This window comes from Zingiber officinale, chromosome 10B (genome assembly GCF_018446385.1).
Source record: "Zingiber officinale cultivar Zhangliang chromosome 10B, Zo_v1.1, whole genome shotgun sequence".
Classification (NCBI taxonomy): domain Eukaryota; kingdom Viridiplantae; phylum Streptophyta; class Magnoliopsida; order Zingiberales; family Zingiberaceae; genus Zingiber; species Zingiber officinale.
Window position 1 is genome coordinate 96,009,192 of NC_056005.1, and position 18,000 is coordinate 96,027,191.

General features: G+C 35.5%; 1 protein-coding gene across 2 annotated transcripts; it reads left to right on the plus strand.

Annotated features, from left to right (window-relative positions):
• Nucleotides 1-5,980: 5,980 nt before the first annotated feature.
• On the plus strand, nt 5,981-17,857 carry LOC122028862 (GBF-interacting protein 1-like). 2 transcript variants are annotated; one of them, XM_042587800.1, is made up of 11 exons: nt 5,981-6,311; nt 7,384-7,427; nt 8,202-8,301; nt 8,735-8,861; nt 11,097-11,373; nt 11,482-11,620; nt 12,861-13,251; nt 13,707-14,007; nt 15,576-15,740; nt 16,112-16,618; nt 17,290-17,857. In XM_042587800.1, the coding sequence occupies exons 1-11, from the start codon at nt 6,149-6,151 to the stop codon at nt 17,578-17,580; spliced, it is 2,505 nt and encodes an 834-aa protein (XP_042443734.1). In that variant the 5' UTR covers nt 5,981-6,148; the 3' UTR covers nt 17,581-17,857. The 2 variants fall into 2 exon arrangements, with proteins under 2 accessions (XP_042443734.1, XP_042443733.1); XM_042587799.1 differs by having other exon boundaries at nt 5,982-6,311; nt 13,704-14,007.
• Nucleotides 17,858-18,000: the final 143 nt, after the last annotated feature.

The window sequence follows — 18,000 nt, forward strand, 5'->3', positions numbered from 1 at the left end:
ACTTAGGATATGCTATGAAATTATGTTATATGCCATGATATGTGATAGCATAGGAAATGTTATACATAATGAGAAAAGAATGAAATTTATGTTATGTAAATGCCATGATATGTGATAGCATAGGAAATGCTATACATAATGAAGAAATGCTATGTTATGTAATATGCCATGATATGTGATAGCATAGGAAATGCTATACATAATGAAGAAATGCTATGTTATGTAATATGCCATGATATGTGATAGCATAAGGAAATGCTATACATAATGAAGAAATAAAACTATGTTATGTAATATACCATGATATGTGATAGCATAAGGAAATGCTATACATAATGAAGGAATGAAATTATATTATGTAATATGCCATGATATGTGATAGCATAAGGAAATGCTATACATAATGAAAAGAAACGAAAAAGGAAATGCATGAAAGATTGTTAAGGACATGATATGATAGTTATGCATGATATGTTATTTTGTATGGTTTGTACCAAGGGTGGGCTCCGTAAACGCCCCGGGGTCGATGGAATAAGACTCGGGCCTCGTCAGTAATGGGCTTCTGAATGCCCTAGGTCGATGGAGTAAGACTCGGGCCTAGTATGTATGTATGGTAGGGTTCAAGACTTGCTACCTTGGACCTACTTAAGAAGCGTGCGCATGATGTATGTGGTACAAACCGGGATCCCCTCAATGATGATATTAATTTCAAGTATTTATAAGTATAAGTTTTCAAATTCATGATGCATTGCCTACATATGTGCTTTAAATTACCTGATGATTAGATATAATGCCATGTGATATTATGATATGAATATGATACTCTTGTATGTTATATGCTTATGATACTACGCATGATATTAATATACGATGATTCGGTTTTAGTGAGTAGGAAAGAAACTTACTGAGCCATGAGTGCTCATAGCTTACTTTCCTTGTACCGCAGATAAAGAAGCTGGATGAGCTAGAGGAGCAACAGGAGGAGCAGATAGTGATGTGTGTGGTGGTGGCTCGGCAAAGAACGATCCGGACAAATTAATATGATTAGTTATAGAATCAACATATGCACATTTGAACAAATCAGAATATGTGATATTATGCTTAATAAATTAAATTCTTTAAAGTTTTTATTCTTCCGCTGTTATAACTAAAGCATGTACGTAAGTAGTATAAGAACGTAGCGCCGCCTTTGGTTGGGTAAGAAGGGTGGGGCGTTACACGTGCGACACTTCTCCCCAATCGATCCACTGATCGATTGGGAGGAGGATTGTCGCGGGGACTCACCCAATCAATCGGCCGATCGATTGGGCATGAGCCAATCGATCGGCTGATCGATCCAGCTCTTATTTTTGCCAAAAAAACAAGTTCAAAGTCCCCTAAATAAACATTCGGTCAACCATGACCTGTTGGTATATCATGCATAGCATCCGGTCAATCCCTTTGACCCACTTGGACTTTTCTCCTCGTACCAAGTGTCCGGTCATCCTTGACCCACTTGGACTTATCTCCACCAGGTGTCCGATCAACCTTGATCCACCTGGATTTTCCGTGCCAAGTATCCGGTCAATCCCTTTGACCTACTTGGACTTCCCAACACCAGATGTCTGATCAAACTTGATCCATCTGGATTTCCTGTGCCTGGCTTTACTCACCAGGACTTTCACCTAGCTTCACTCACTAGGATTTTCCTTCTACCTATCTTCACTTACTATGACTTCTCATTTGCCTGACTTAATTCACCAGGACTTTCCATACTGCCTAGCTTCACTCACTAGGTCTTTCACCTGGCTTCACCAGGATTTTCTTTCTGCCTAGCTTCACTCACTAGGACTTCTCATTTGCCTGATTTCACTCACCAGGATTTTCCATACTGCCTAGCTTCACTCACTAGGTCTTTCACCTGGCTTCACTCACCAAGATTTTCCTTATGCCTAGCTTCACTCACTAGGACTTCTCATTTGCCTGGCTTCACTCACCGGGACTTTCCATACTGCCTAGCTTCACTCACTAGGTCTTTCACCTGGCTTCACTCACCAGGATTTTCCTTCTGCCTAACCTCCCAATTAGGACTTTCACCTTACTTCACTCACTGGGATTTTCCAGTCAAGTATCCAGTCAACCTTGACCTACTTGACTCTTCTTCACAATCTCACCACATGAACAATTGCACCTGCAATCTCCATGTCTTGTCTCCATGTATTGTCAAACATCGAAACCCAAACATCAAGACTCGAGCTTGAACCAATTCAAGCTTAGTCAACCAGGTCAACCTTGACCTAGGGAATATTGCATCAACAATATTTAGAGAAATACCTCCTCTAAATATTTCTCATTGTGGATGTCTTATGAGGACAATGCCTCTATTTATAAGAGCATCTCCAATGGGAGATATTTGGAGGGGATATTTCTCCAAATATCCCCTCCTCCTCTCAAATATCCCCTATTATGGGGAATATTTGAGGGCTGATTGGAAATCACCGGGCACAAAAATGATGGTGTCATTATTTTTGATTTCTTTTATTTTTTAAAAAAATTTAATTAAATCTTGTGAGGCCAACCAAAATGGTGGGTGCCATATTATTTTTACGTTTGTTTTTTTATTTAATTAAATTGAAAAAAATAAAAATGGAAAACAAATCGAACGTTCGAAAAATAAATGTTCAATTTTTTTAACGTTTGAAAGAAACGTTTATTTTTTCGAACATTAGGTAACGTTCAATTTCTCCCTATATATACATCATTTCTTTCATCTATTTTCATCACTTCCATACCCCATTGCCTATTAAATGTAAGTTAATTAAATGGTCGTGAGCCCATAAATATTTGGTTGGTGAGATATTTGATTGTGAAATTAAGGATATTTTAAAGTGAATATTTGATGGGTGGGACCCATCAATATTTGATTGGTGAAATATTTCATTGTGAAAGTTGAGATATTTGAATAGTATGATATTTGAAGAATGCTATGGAAGTGAGGGCCACAAATACTTAAGAGAAAGATCCCTAGCCATTGTTGATGCTCTAATGGTTAAGAATATTTCTCCCAAATATTTATGGTCCCCACTTTCACATCACTCTTCAAATATCCTACTATTCAAATATCTCAAATTTCACAATGAAATATCTCACCAATCAAATATTTATGGGTCTCACCCATCAAATATCTCACCAATTAAATATTTATGGGCCTTGCAACTATTTTATTAACTTATATCTAATTTTTCATTTAAATAAAACTAATATATATTTTTAATATATTTCGTCTACCATTTATCCATAAATAATTTTTACTTAATATTTATCTATATATTTGGACAATTATTCAATATAATTACTTTAATATTAATATTTTATTTAAACATAAACAATACAATATTGAACGTACACCTTTTTAAAAAAACTACAACATACAGAGTTCAAATATTTCACAAATTTGAAATTGAATAATTAAATATTTCATATATGATAAATTAGTTATTTACGCATTATGATAACATGTTTCCCACGTATATTGAACCAAATCATGATAAAGCTGATGATGCACTTGAATATCACGTAACTTGAATTTCTTCAAATGCATTTAGCAAATTTATTAGTTGAGCCATAATTCGCTATGATAGTATCTTGTTCCTCACGATGGCAAATCGAGATTACATAACCTTCATCTTCCACAATCATGTTGTGTAAAATAATATATGTATACACGATTTCTTTACATTTATCCATAAACCAATGTCGTTCTAAACTTCTTATAATTGCCCAACAAGCTTAAAGTACCTCAAATGCCCGCTCGACATATTTTCTTGCAACATCTTGTCTTTCCTTAAATTTTATTCTTTTCGGATCCTGAGAGCAGGAAAAACTCTAGACAAAAGTGGTTCATTCCGGATATATATCATTTGTTAGGTAGTATCCTTTTGTATATTGTGTACTATTCACAATAAAGCTAACTTTTAGTGCATTTTCTTTCAAGACATCATTAAAAATAAGTGATTCATTAAGCACATTGATGTCATTGCAAGATTCAACAACTCCAAAAAAATGCATATGTCATATTCATAAATCGACATATGCGACTACTTCAAGCATAATTGTTGGATAGACATGATTACCTTGTGTGTATTGTGCCCTCCACGCGATTAGATAATTTTTCCAAGTCTAATGCATGCAATCAAGATTTCCTAACATTCCAAGGAAACCATGCTTTTATTCATGTATTTCAAGTAAACGAGTGATGTCAGTTGCATTGGATTTTCTTAAGTACTCATCTCTATATATTTGTATCATACATTGGCAAAAGTTGGACAAGCATTAGAGGACAATTATTTCACCCATTCACAAGTACTCATCAAATTGGTCAGCGGAACCTTCATAAGCCAGTTGACGGATAACCGCTGTGTATTTCTTAAGAGGTGACATCTTCCCTCTATTTAAAATATCGACTAGGATATTTTTTAAATCAGTGACTATGCGCAAAAATAACTCTTTTCTCATCCGGAATCGTCGTCAAAACATGCCATCAGTATACACTGGCTCAACACAGAAATAATCATTGACAAGTTGAGCGTGTTTAGCTACACATTCTCTGTTAATTGTCCTCCTTCTTTGTGTACTCCCATAATAATCTTGCATAAATTTAGCCACTTTAAATTGATTGCACATTGCCATCAAGAATAATGCTTCACCGGGATTTGATATTGTAGGGTTCGTTGTATCTTCGAGAATATTAGGACGAATTCGAGAACTTTATTCATTAGAATTTTCGTCAATATTTGAAGAGTTGAACAAATTATTAAAATAATGACCGAAATTTTTATCTATTTCTCTTTAAATTTTTGATACGTAATGAGTGTAGAATTGATGAAAATAGATAAAAGGAACAATATATATATAGGGGGAAAATGAATGTTGCCCAACGTTCGAAAAAAACAAATGTTGATTAATGTTCTGAAAAAACGAACATTGATTAACGTTCGATTTTGATTTTTTCCGCCCAAGTTCGATTTTAATTTTATTTTATTTTTTTTATCTTTCAAAAAGTGCAAAACCATTAATTAAATTTTTAAAAAATAAAACATAAAATATGTTAGCCTACCTTTTGGTGGACCCCACAGTAAAGAAAGTCGTCAAACATAAATTTGTGTCCGGTGATTTTTACAATTAACTCCTCCAATGAGGAATATTTGAGAGGGGATGATATTTGGAGAAATATCCCTTATTGAAGATGCTCTAATATTCTAGTTGAAACTAACTATTTGTTAACGTGACATCGGAGGCGCCTTAGTTCGGTTGAATTATTATCCGCTTTGCCAGTGTTTAGCTGACCTAGCCGCATTAGAGGCGCTTTGTTCAACAGAGATGCCTTGAGCATGCTAACGTGAATTCGTGCTCTTATCCGTGCTACAATATCGCTAAGTTCTTGGAAACGCCTTGTGGTGAATGGAGGCGCCTTAAGGATCTTCCGTAGTAGTTGCTCTGTTGGGCATCCGAGGTGCTTCAAGTCATCTGAGGTGCCTTGAGCCTTCAAAACACACAATGGAGGCGTCTTGAATGGTCAACTGCCAAATAGACCATCTACTTCTTCACGCGCGCTACGGTGATTCTCCACCCATCCGAAGTTAAAATTTATCCGAATCCATCATAATGCAAAAGTTTAAAATAATTAAATAAATTAAAATTAAAATATTGATAATATTTAAATAAATCATTTTTAAACTAAAAAAAAAGAGAGTCAAGTTTGATAATTATTTTAATGATTTAATTTATTTTACATTTGACTTAATTATGTGGGAGATCCGTACTGTCCCGCGATATAATACTCAATTAAACGAGACAATGAGTGATTAAAAGAGCGATTATAAAGTACAATGAAATAATGTGGTTTTTGACATACTTGAAGGTGCAAAATGAAATGACTCAACGTAAAAGAAAATGAAAAATATTTTAAAAATGCCCCGAAACCAAAACTAATCTGCCCTACTTGCTGTTCTCACACTCGCAGCAAAAGACCGCAAGGAAGAAAGGGAAAATAAAAGGGCGAAAAAAGGCGGTCTCCTCTCTCTCTCTCTGCGTTCGCTATCTTCATCTCCTCGCTCTCTAAACCCTCCTCCCTCCTCCTCCTCCTCCTCCTCCTCCCCTGGATCCGAAGATGAGCGGCGGAGGCGCTAGGGTTTCGATCCCCTCCGGCGTGCGCCGCACGATCCAGAACATCAAGGAGATCGCCGGCAATCACACCGACGAGGAGATTTACGCAATGCTCAAGGAGTGCTCTATGGATCCCAACGAGACTGCCCAGAAGCTCCTCCTTCAAGGTCGCCCCCTCCCCCTTTCCTCCTCCCCTGCTCCGCTCACTCCCATACCGGGCTTCTCCTTTTCGTGCTGGATGTTATCGTGCGAATCGAGTATTAGCATTCGAAAGATCGATCTCCTTCACCCCAGTGGCGCTTTTGGCGCCGCTGATCGGTTCTATTGGTGGGAGATTTGGGGGTATTGACCGTGATTTTTTTGTTTCCTCTTATCGATTTGTTGGTTTGACCTACGATGCTGGGTCGCTCTTATGATAGCGCAGCCATTGATCCGTACGGGTTTGGAAGAAATATTTGTTTGGGAATGTAGAAGACACTGTTCAGTCGTCAAGTAGGCTATGATTGTCGTAATTGTTTCTGTTCTACCTTTTTTTTGCGTCATTCTTAATGAGACAATAATCCATATTGACGTGAATCATGGTTTATATTGTTTGCTTTTCCTGTTCTTAGATATCAATGATTGTTTAAGTTGATCACTTTACCTTTCTAATTTAACGAAAAAATTTCCTCTTCTCTTGCTATAGCATGTATTTATCTAGACTCGCCATGGATAGTTCTGCAATCATTAATTTATTGGAGCAACTAAAGTTCTTTTACGGTGTTGTTTGTTGTCCAAAAGGGTCAGGGCCACACTTTTTTTATGTGCTTTGCTGTTTTATTAAGTTGCAAGTATTTGACTTTGTTCCTTGCTTTAAGGAGTGCTATTGTATTCCCCAGTGATTTGTGAAAGGTATATGTTATATTTCATTTAGAATTCATGGTGTTGAAATATGGTTCACATTTACCCAACACGAGGGAATTAAAAGAGCTGATAATGCAATTATCTCTTCTTGTCTGATATGATAATTTAAGTATGTGTGCATTTGTGCAAAGAAAGAATGTATTTACAATTGCGGTGTCATTTTTTCTTCTCTGCCTTCTTGCAAATACTGGCATGGTTATGTCCGTTAGGTATTTTATACTGGATTCAATTGTGAGTTTATATTTATGTGCCTCAATTTCTTGTGATTTCTTCTGAAATGCACTTGGGCATACCTTTGTATTAGGTCATAACAAATCATTTTTTCTTTATTTTCAGATACTTTCCATGAGGTCAAAAGGAAGCATGACAAGAGAAAGGAGGTAAATATTGATTGTTTTGTTTGTCATTTATGGCTTAATTCTATGATTTCCTTTATTATTTTCAAACATAATATATGTGTATACGACATATACAACATATCTGCTCCAAAGCAATTAATATTTATCAAAGATTCAGTAACTGGTAAATTCAAGTCATTGACATTTAGTTAACACAAGCTTTTGCATAGGCATGTCATTTCTGTGTTGTCTATATCATAGAGGATAAATTGGATCTATGTTTAATGACATGAACTAGGGAGATGTATTTAATTTTTTTTAAACTTGTTCTTATTATCTCTTTATTAATTTTTAATCTAACTTGTAATAGTATATCCCATTGGTAGCCAAAATTTAATTTAACTCAGGCCTGTCTCATGCCAAATTTATCTAATCTCAATCGCAACTAACTCTAGTTGATTCCTGGTGTTCTTTTAGAGCAAACTAGATTGAGAGCATGGTTTGTCTTATTCTTAGATATTCTTTGAAGTGCATTCCTGTAGTTGCCTTTTGACCTTTATAAATCATCTTATTAGGATTTAGAATTCATAGGATGCAGACACTAAGTAGGATCAATGGCATGCTGTACACTATTGAGTTGAATTATTCATGATTGCTATATTTTACTATTCTCATCAGAACGCCAGTTTGACATTTGTAAATCACCTTATCTGGATTTAGTATTCGTTGGATGCAGAAACTAAATAGGATCAGTGGCATTTTATATTCTGCTTAGTTGAATTATTCATGATTGGTATGTTTTATTATTCTCACCAGAATGTCAGAGAATCCGCTGAGCCTAGGTGGAGGCCTGGTGTGCAGGGACGAGGAGGTAGGGGAGGTCGGGGAAATTACTCCTCACGTTCACTGCCTAATGGTATGTACTTCTTTGTAATGTTGTCGTGCTTTGGCTATGCAGCTAGACTTCTATGATGGCCTTAGTTTCTCTATTTGGCTCATATCAAGACCTTTGCTACATGTATTCACAAATGAACTTAGAGTCATGCACTTGATTTTTTTTATGTTCTCATATTCAAAATCATATACAAGTATGAATGTGAACTTCTCTAAGGTGTTCAATATCTTTACAAATAGATGACTTTACTTACTGATCCTACTCTTCTTGAAATTCCACTTCCCATTTCCCATCTCGTGCATATACACTAAGGGTACTTCAAAAGCACATATTGGTTATCCTTTTTGGTCAAAGCCTTCTTTAGTATATTCTATTGCTAGTTATTGAATATTGTTAATGTATATTTTCTATTGCTAGTTATTGGATATTGACTCAAAAAATTGTCATTCTCCAGATGCTGCTGCTGGAAGAAATGCAACAGCAGCAAAGGAGAGTGGGCTAAATCAAGGCATAGATAAAGCCAATACATCTTCATCCACATCTCCTGACGCAGAGAATAAACCTGCAATTCCATTATCAAGGTATGTCGTTTAGAAACAGTTGGCTCTCACTGATACGACCATAGGATTGTTGGTTCATGATTTTCCAGTACAATTGAGACCATACTTGCCATCTAGATTGTTTATCCCTATTCAATGTTCCAAAGGTCTGAATCACTATCTTGGCAAACTGTGCTTAAAATCATTATGGCTGGTTGGTTCTCTTCCACAGTTGGACACCCTGAACATTTGAACTAGGATAGTAGTAAATTGCATTATCAGTTTTACATCTTAACTAGGAATTGTGAGGAATATTGGATTCCTTTGTTGCTTCATGAGATTTCAATCCAATTAGACCCTGTTTGGCATCTTGATTTTGTATGTCCGTTCAGTTTTTCCAAGTTCCGGATCACATTCAGTTTTCTAAGGTCTGTATTGCAATCTGACAATCACACTTGAAATCATTATGGCTAGTTGGTTCTCAGCTGCAGGTCAACACCTTGAACATTTGAACTGGAATAGTACTAGATCACGATATCAGTTTGACATATTAACTAGCAATAGTGAGGAACATTGGATTCCTTTGTTGCTTCATGAGATTTTTGATTTTGTATGTCCATTCAGTTTTTCTAAATTCGGGATCACATTTAGTGTGTAAGGTCTGCATTGCAATCTGACAACCACACTTGAAATCTCAACATTATGGCTGGTTGGTTCTCATCCATGTCAGTATGTTAACTGGGGTAGCACTAGATTGAAATATCTACGCCATACCATCATCATTTAAAATCTTTTGTGTCTTTCTTTCTTTCTTTCTTTCTTTCTTTCATTGGTTGGCTGTTTGGGTTGGATATGTTGTAAGTAAGGTTTAAAATCTCGACTTGTGCCGAGTTTTCGGTCCCAAATAGGAATGATACGGTTTCGATATCATATTGTGCCGATATGGTTTTGGTATTTTTAATATATATATATAGTAATTATTAGATAAATATGTTTATTGTATAATTTTTAAAAAGTTGTATATTGATTTTATATAAGTTTTCCATTATTGAACAATTTAATGTTGTTAGAAAAAATAATTAAATATAGTTTTCTTTGAAAAAAATTGATCTATCAATAACTGGAATTAAAATTGATACATTGGAATTAAAATTGATATATTATAATATGCTATCTTTTCTGATGTGGATCAGATGGAAGTATTGATTTTTGTAACATTCTGCTTAGATCAACTCTGTAGTTCTCTAACTAGATTAAATAATCATAATTATATAAATTAATACAAAGATGTTATTTTATATATATTAATTATATAAATTAACTATTTATTTATTTAATTAATTCTTAATTTAAATAGTATATATTTAAAATAGTAAAAAAATATATTAGAATATCAATTAAACATTAACTGAAAAAATATAGATTTGATTTATTAGAATTTTTAAATAAAATTTAAAATAGTAAAAACAATTGTTGAATATCAATTAATAAAATTTATTATTACTTTTGTAAATTTTAAATATATTTTTTATATATTTTATTGGGATAATTTAATTAGGGCTTATGAAAGCTTTTTCGAAATCACACTTAAGTTGGAAATTATTTGAATTAGTTAAATCTCAAATTTAATTTTGAACAACACAAAATTGTTGCACGTACTGTGCTGATTTCACTCCCCCGTCGGAGCGGTAAAAACCGTCAATGCCGCACGGTATTTCAATCATTGGTTGCAAGTACAGTTTTTCCTGGAACAAGTTCAGGTTTCAAATTGTCACATTGACACTCAAAATTAGTCTTGCTCGGGTACTATTTAATTAAGACAGTACAAAATGAAAGTTTAGACAAAATCCATTTAGAGTGTTTGTTCCCTGCTGCCATGCAAGATATAGACTCTGGCATAACAAGAATGCTCATGGTTATTACTGAAATAAGGCAGCTTGGACGTGTTGTTCCTCTTGGACATCTTCATTAGTACCACAGAGATAAGTTAGATGCAATAAAAGAGCTATAGGTTGGAGAAAAAACATAAGATTAATCTGATGGTAGTTGGAAAAGATTGATTTATTTTGTTCTTGCTAATATGGTGTAAAGTGCAAACAAGTAAAAAAAAAAAATGTTCAAAACTATGTATTATCAATTTCCTTCTGCTTTTATATGAAATTGTCAGTTACTAGCAATTATTTTTTTTATATTTTTTTCCTTCATTTTAAAATTTGATCTAACCCTAATAATTGACCTGAGTTTTGATTAAATTTCCTAATAATTCTTCCTTTTCAGCTCTGTATCTGGTCTTGTCAATGGCCCCAGCAACATAGAACATCTTGTGTCTTCTCAGGGGTCTCATGTATCTGGTGTCAATGGCACTCCATCAGAAGAAATTTCTGATGCAGTAACCACTAAGACTGCAAATTCCAGAATACCTATCAAAGACTCAAAGGGTGGTTCTGCATCTAGTCCATATCTGCAAAATATTGACCAATTATCTTCAAATAAGCCGGTGCCAGTGCCATCTATTGATCCATGCACCCCTGCAGAGCTAGGAACCATGAAACAGGTAACATGGATCCAATGGTCTGATTTTGCAGTGATCACTAGTTAGGGTATGCTATAGATTTATTAGATGTTAGTATAAAAGGTTGTTCTGACATGAGCCTGCCCACAGATCAAACCACATGGATCAGGAACATGTGAAGCCACAGAAAAATCCCAAGCTGCATCTTCATCCTTTTCTAGTGCTATGGGCATTAGACCATCCTCTACTTACAGCAATCGCTTTCAACATCCAAGTGGTTTGCAGAAAGGTAGACATGGCCTCATTTTCTTTATCTTTTGTATATGTAGCCTTTTTCGATGTTCAGTTGTAGTAGAAACTTTTCTGGTAATTTTACTAAATCAACTAAAACACACAACATCTCAATTCTTTGGAGAAAGCATATCTGCATCTTGTTTCTTTTCAGTTGAAGCCTTGGGTTGGAAGCAAGCCCAACTGGCTTCAGAAACAAGTTTGTCAAAGGCTTGCAAACCAAATTTTCTTTTAGCAAATTAACTTATTGAAAATGATTGTATAAACTTCCTTGGTCAGTGTACATTATATGTTGGGTGTTGCAATTTATAGTTGATAGAGTTCCTATGCAAGTTGGGGCTGATCTTGGATGGCATCAATCCATGCTCTATTTTGGGGATTGTTTTTCTGCTTGACTGTGCAAGTATTGTAATTTATAAAATGTGTGCTTCTTTGATATATTTACTTTAGAAGTCAATTTTTTTGGATGTAATTACTGAATTTCTGGTGGCTGAAGCTTTCTACTGGATGTTGTTGTCTTGAGCTGTATCTTACATTCCAAAAGGATTAGAAAAGCCAGTATATCATTCTTAATGAATTTGCAATATAGCAGAGGTCCACTTTCTCATCAGGTTGACATAATAATTTAGTACTCAAAACCAATCTCTCATTTTAATGCTAGTTCCTGATATATCACACTGCCATACCCTATATCATGATATTCTTTTGGACATTTTTTGTTTTTGTGGTTTTAAGAGGATTATTGGATAATATGGAAAATTCAAAATGGATTTGCCATACGTTTGAAACAACAGGGAGGCAGAATACAGTGGATTCATATTTCTTTTCCTAGGGACAATTTCAGATTAGACAAGCCACAAATATTTTGTTTCAGAGATCTATTGTTTGCATTTGTGTTGAAATTTTTACTGATAGAGAGACATTTTTCTGTTTAGGAACTTGCTTCTTTTGCTTACATAATGCACATTCTGAGACCTTGCCTCCCCTGTTCCACCTAATTACACTGATATTTTAATTTGGGGTTTTTATTGTAATTCACATCTGTTGTTCTGATGCTCCTCTTACAATACATTTAATATATATCATTGCACAATTCTTAGTTTGTTGGGACTAATATCATGCATTGAAAATGTCTGGTGTGACAATTATTAAATTTTGTTGTCTAAATTTCTGATCTGATTTGTATTTATTTAGTTTTCTAACTTTGAAGTAGACTGAGTGATCTTCTTTCTGTTCAGCACCTCTTCCTAATAAAGAGTGGAAACCCAAGTCAGTACTTGCAAACCCTGCTCAGGCTTCTGAGACAAATGGCACTTCTGAAGCACCAGTAGTGATTGAAGCTGTTTCCGATTCATTACCATCCTCATTGTCAGCTACTTCAGTAGGTGCTTCTGTTAAGCTAGGAAAGAAGGTAGAAGACCTGAAGGTATCAGACCGACAGCATGTGATTATTCCGAACCATCTCCAGGTCACAGAATCCGAGCGACATGGATTAAGTTTTGGAAGCTTTGATGCTAATTTCATGTTTAAACTGGTTGTTGCCAAGGACCTTACTGGACAGAATATTGAGACACCACATTACGAGCCATCTAAAGAGATTGATGAAACTATCGAGAAGCATGCTTTAAGGTTCTTATACATTAGTTGCACTTTTTGCTATTTTCATCTGCATATGCACTGTACAACATCTCCTCTTTGTTTGTGGTAAATCAGGAAATTCTGCTATGTTAAGAAATCTTTGGATGTGGTCTAAAACTTGAGAGATGTTATTTGACTAAGTCCCCATTGATGCGCCATAACTTTGCATCCAGTATAGTGTGATATGACGAAGCTTTTATATGGAAAAAAAACTCATGATTTCATATTCATTATTATGGTTTTCCACTGTGTGGAGGTCTTGCAACATCAGAAACCATTTTGTGCTGCATGTTCCTTGCTTCTTGATTGATACAAATAAGGGAGAACTGTATTCTTATGATACTTCTGCGAATGAAATTTACTGCCTGGCTATGCGCTGTCATACTAACTTAGCTACTATGTTTTTCCTCTTCTAACATTATGGTTTGCTTCTGTAATTTCAGCAGCAATTCAACATCCTCAACTGCTGAAGAAGATGATTTTTCTGAACAAACTCAATCACCTGAACAGGTCACAGATAATTATTCAAAGAAGGAAATTGTTATTTCCAATAGCGCATCACCTGAAACAGAATACAACCAAACCAATCAAGAAGATAGTTTAAGTCCAGAAGGTTCTCAGAATTTGATTGTTCAGTCTACACCATCCTATCCTCCTGTAGGATTGGTACCACAGCTCAGTAGCCAAATTGCTTCTTTTGAAAGCTCAGAATCTCAGGCTCGTGAGTCACGTCTTCCAAGTTTTCTGGTAAAATGCATGCACTATCTTTATACCATCGCTTAAGACGTATGTTTCAGTACAAGTTACTTGTTGTTTTATAGGCATCCTTCTTCTCTTTTAATAATCTTATTATATTGATCTCTATGGATGATACTGGAGCTAATCTGGTGGTGGCTAATGGCCAGTTTGTATAAGTGAATCTTTGTTAACACCATTTACCTTTTAAAAAAAAAACAAATTCACTGCTTCAATGATTTATCATCCCAATTGCATTACCAATTTAATAAGTTATTTTATGGAGCTGTTCGATAGAAAAAACTTTTGCTTTCTCTGCCCAACTTTGTAAACCTGATCCTTCATTTGACCACTTTTGCAAACCATCCAGACATTTTTTTGCACCAGTATCCATTAGGGGAAACCAGTCTGATTCAAATTATTTGTTTTTGCTTTGATTTGGTTTTTTATTAATTCAATTTTGGTTGGCTTTGATTTGGTTTTTTTTTATTTCGAAAATTGTTTGAGCTGAAATATCAAAGTGTTTGTAATTTTTCATATTTCCATCCATTAAAAAAATAATATATATAGGATCATTCTTTAGATTCTAACTAAAATGTAATTGATAAAATTTGAGCCTTTTCTCCATTACTATATGTGATGAATAGCTTCAATTATATATCAATCATTCTTCATTATAAATGTCGTATGTTTCTAATAATTATGTATTTAAAATTTTAATTGCAAACATAAACTTTATAGTGCCTATGCTACATAGGGTTTTTATTAGAAAAAAGAATACTATGTTAATTTGGTTAAACTGAACCAAGCCAAATAACTGGATAATTTTAGCATGATTCTAGTTTACTTTGTAACCTTATTCAGTTTGCTTTGGTTCAAACAATGAAGACAAAAAGGAAAAAAAAAAAAGGTTTATCCTTATTTGGTGAGGTTCAGTTTGAACTGAATGGTCACCCCTAGTTTCTATGGCTTAGAATCCACTATTCCCAGAAAGGGGCAAGATGAAACATTCTATACACTTCTCAAAACTCGAGAGTGGAGTTGCATTGCAGCACAGGCTGCAACTTTAGCAATGGTGGGATAATAAACCCAAATGACCATGAGGAATGATCAATAGTAATTGTCATGGATAAATATCTTTCTTGGATTTCAAAATTCTAGGTAGGTTTTAGGTAGGGGATTAATGTAAAATAAGTGATATTTGATCCCTTGTTTATCCTGTGACTATTGCTATTTTCCATAAAAAGTTTAATTATTACTTCATAAAAATATTCTCTTGACTCTTAAGGAAACTAGTACTTTCCTCTAAAAACATTCACATGTTCTACTTAACTTTATGCTTGTATCTGATTCTAAATGTTTGATATTTGATTTGGGAGGGATAAAACTTGATGGATTTTCTGATTCCGATCCTGCAAGTAGTTCAAATTTTATCACTAATTGCAGTTTAATATGGACAGCAAATTGGTTTGAGATGAGCATCCTGATTTCTGATGTACGATGCTGGAAACTGACATTTTGCTTCAACTTTACTCATTTTTTATGCTAAAACAAGTTGGGTGTTGATTTTTTTGATGCAGGTACAGCAACACTATGATCCATCCACTAGTTATTTCAACCCATTTTATCGTCCATCTCCTGATGCTGATGGTCGGATCTCCCCTTTTTTTGCATCTAGTGCCTCCACTAGGTACAATGGGAACATTGCCCTTCTACCTGCTCAGTCTGGCCAGGCTTCCCAAGAGGTTTGTGTTTAACCTTCCAGCTATCATCTATTTTCTTTGTTTCTTAAAAAAAATTATTTCCTTGACCTGTGCATCACTTCCATTATTGCATGATGAGCACTTTTTCTGGATAACAATTGCTATACCATCTTCATCCCTTCTGCTTAAGAGTATTTTTTATTATTATTATTTTTATAGCAGAAATATTCCACGCCTATTTTAAGCAAACTTCTGTTTGCCTCTACAACTAACCTTCTTTTAAGCAAAAACCTCTGTTTGGCCTGTCTTGGTTCTTGATTATGGTCATGTATCATGTTTTTCTTGTTTGCGCTCTCAACTATTTTGTCTTGCTAAGATCCTGATGCACCCACTCATTTTTTTCTCTAATTCAGAATACCAACAACATAGTACTATCGACAGTGGGCTCAACTCCTCTGGGAACTCAAGCTGCAGGCACCATGCAGGGCTCTCTTGCTATTCCTCAGCAGCCAATTCCTGTCTTCCGTCAACCGGCTGGGTTACATATATCTCATTTCTCCCCCAACTACGTTCCCTACAGTCAATATTTCTCACCATTCTATGCCCCTCCACCTGCGGTTCATCATTTCTTGAGCGGTGCTGCATTCCCTCAGCAACCTCCTACGGGTGGCATGTATCCAACTCCTGGAGCTGCAACTCCTGCTGCTGCTTCTGTAAAGTACTCTCTTCCACAATACAAACCTGGTTCTAACACTGGCAATTCAACTATTGTTGGATTACCAACTGTTTATGGAACATATAACTCAACCCAGGCTGGCTATACTTCTGTTCCTGCTGTTAGCACTGGAAATTCAACTGCCAATGAAGAACTGGTATCGTCACAGTTTAAGGAGAATAATGCTTATATTTCCGGACAACAGGTATTTTCTATGCTTTTCTATGTGTTTGTTTAATTATGCTGCTACTGTAGATCCTTAAATTTACAATTCATGACTAATCATAGTGGTTCAAATTTTACTCTGCACTATGTGGGAATCTTTGCATTTTGCCACTGTCCATGCTCCTAATCTCAGTGGTCTGCATTTGCTGCTTTACACCTAAGCTCCTCATAGATCTGTTTGAACTGTTATAGAGCCACTGGACGACTTAAGTTTCTCTTAATTGTTTGTATGATTGTTCTAACCTTTGTCTGTCCGGTAATATCTACATTTTGAAACCTTTGTTTTTAGCTTACGGAAGTATAGATTCTTGGCCATGGTAATATGAAAGAAGTATGAGTTCTACATCTGTTATCTGAAGTACCAGAAGAACAGGGAAACAGACTGCTATTTGATTTGCGTATCAATATCTTTTATCTCCTGTATTCTTTAAATAAGATTCCTACAAGTCTTTCATCAACTCATTGGTGTTTTTAGTTCGATTAAGATTTTCATTCACTATTTTACATATTTGTGTTGGTTGCTTCATTCATTTTATTTTGTAGAATTACCATACTGAAAATGTTTTTGATGTTTTTTCCCCTTTTATGTGCTTACATTCAAGCAATATACGCCAACTCATCTTGGCCTTATCTCTACATTTGTTCGAGCAGAGCGAAGGCCCACCGGTATGGATTCCTGCACCTGGACGTGACATTTCCTCACTTCAAGCTAGCTCTTTCTACAACATTCCTCAGGGACAACACATGACATTTACGCCAGCTCAGGCTGGTCACGGCACCTTCAGCGGTATGTATCCCCCAACACCGGCAGTTGCTGGTTCTGTCCACCCTTTGCTGCAGCCGTCACAGAGTGTACCCGGGGGTGTAGAAATGCTAGCCCCTCCTGCTGGTGTTTATCAACCGACACAGCATGCACAAATAAATTGGACCAATAATTATTGAAGCCACTCCAAACCTAAGTTACATTAGCCACAGCTCAGTCATCGGTCACTACTCAGTTTAGAGGACATTCAGAACGCGGCGTAGGAGTAAGCCTGATTGAATGAACAAAAAAAAGAAGAATGGATATATATTTATATCTACAGCATGGCCATCCTGCATGGGTAGGCCTATGAGGGTTTGGAGTTGCTAGACTTTCATAGTTTGGGCTATACTTGTGAACTGACACTGACCTCTCTCTTTTTTTTATGTTTACTTGTGTGGTTCCCCCTGGTTCTAATGTTTTGCTGCTCATTCTTTGCCATTTGCTTTTTCTTTATTTTACAATTTAGGGACAAAATATTCTCTCTACTTATATCTTCCGTCATCACTTTCAGATGAGGCCATTAAACATTAGATACGCCAAGAATCTAAAGCTAGTGG

Bases quoted from the DNA above. Each gene is read 5' to 3' on its own strand.
- LOC122028862 (XM_042587799.1), top strand. From the start codon at position 6,149: ATGAGCGGCGGAGGCGCTAGGGTTTCGATCCCCTCCGGCGTGCGCCGC. The intron at 7,428-8,201 runs GTAAATATTGAT...TATTCTCACCAG, and splicing joins AGCATGACAAGAGAAAGGAG to AATGTCAGAGAATCCGCTGA. The intron at 8,302-8,734 runs GTATGTACTTCT...GTCATTCTCCAG, and splicing joins CTCACGTTCACTGCCTAATG to ATGCTGCTGCTGGAAGAAAT.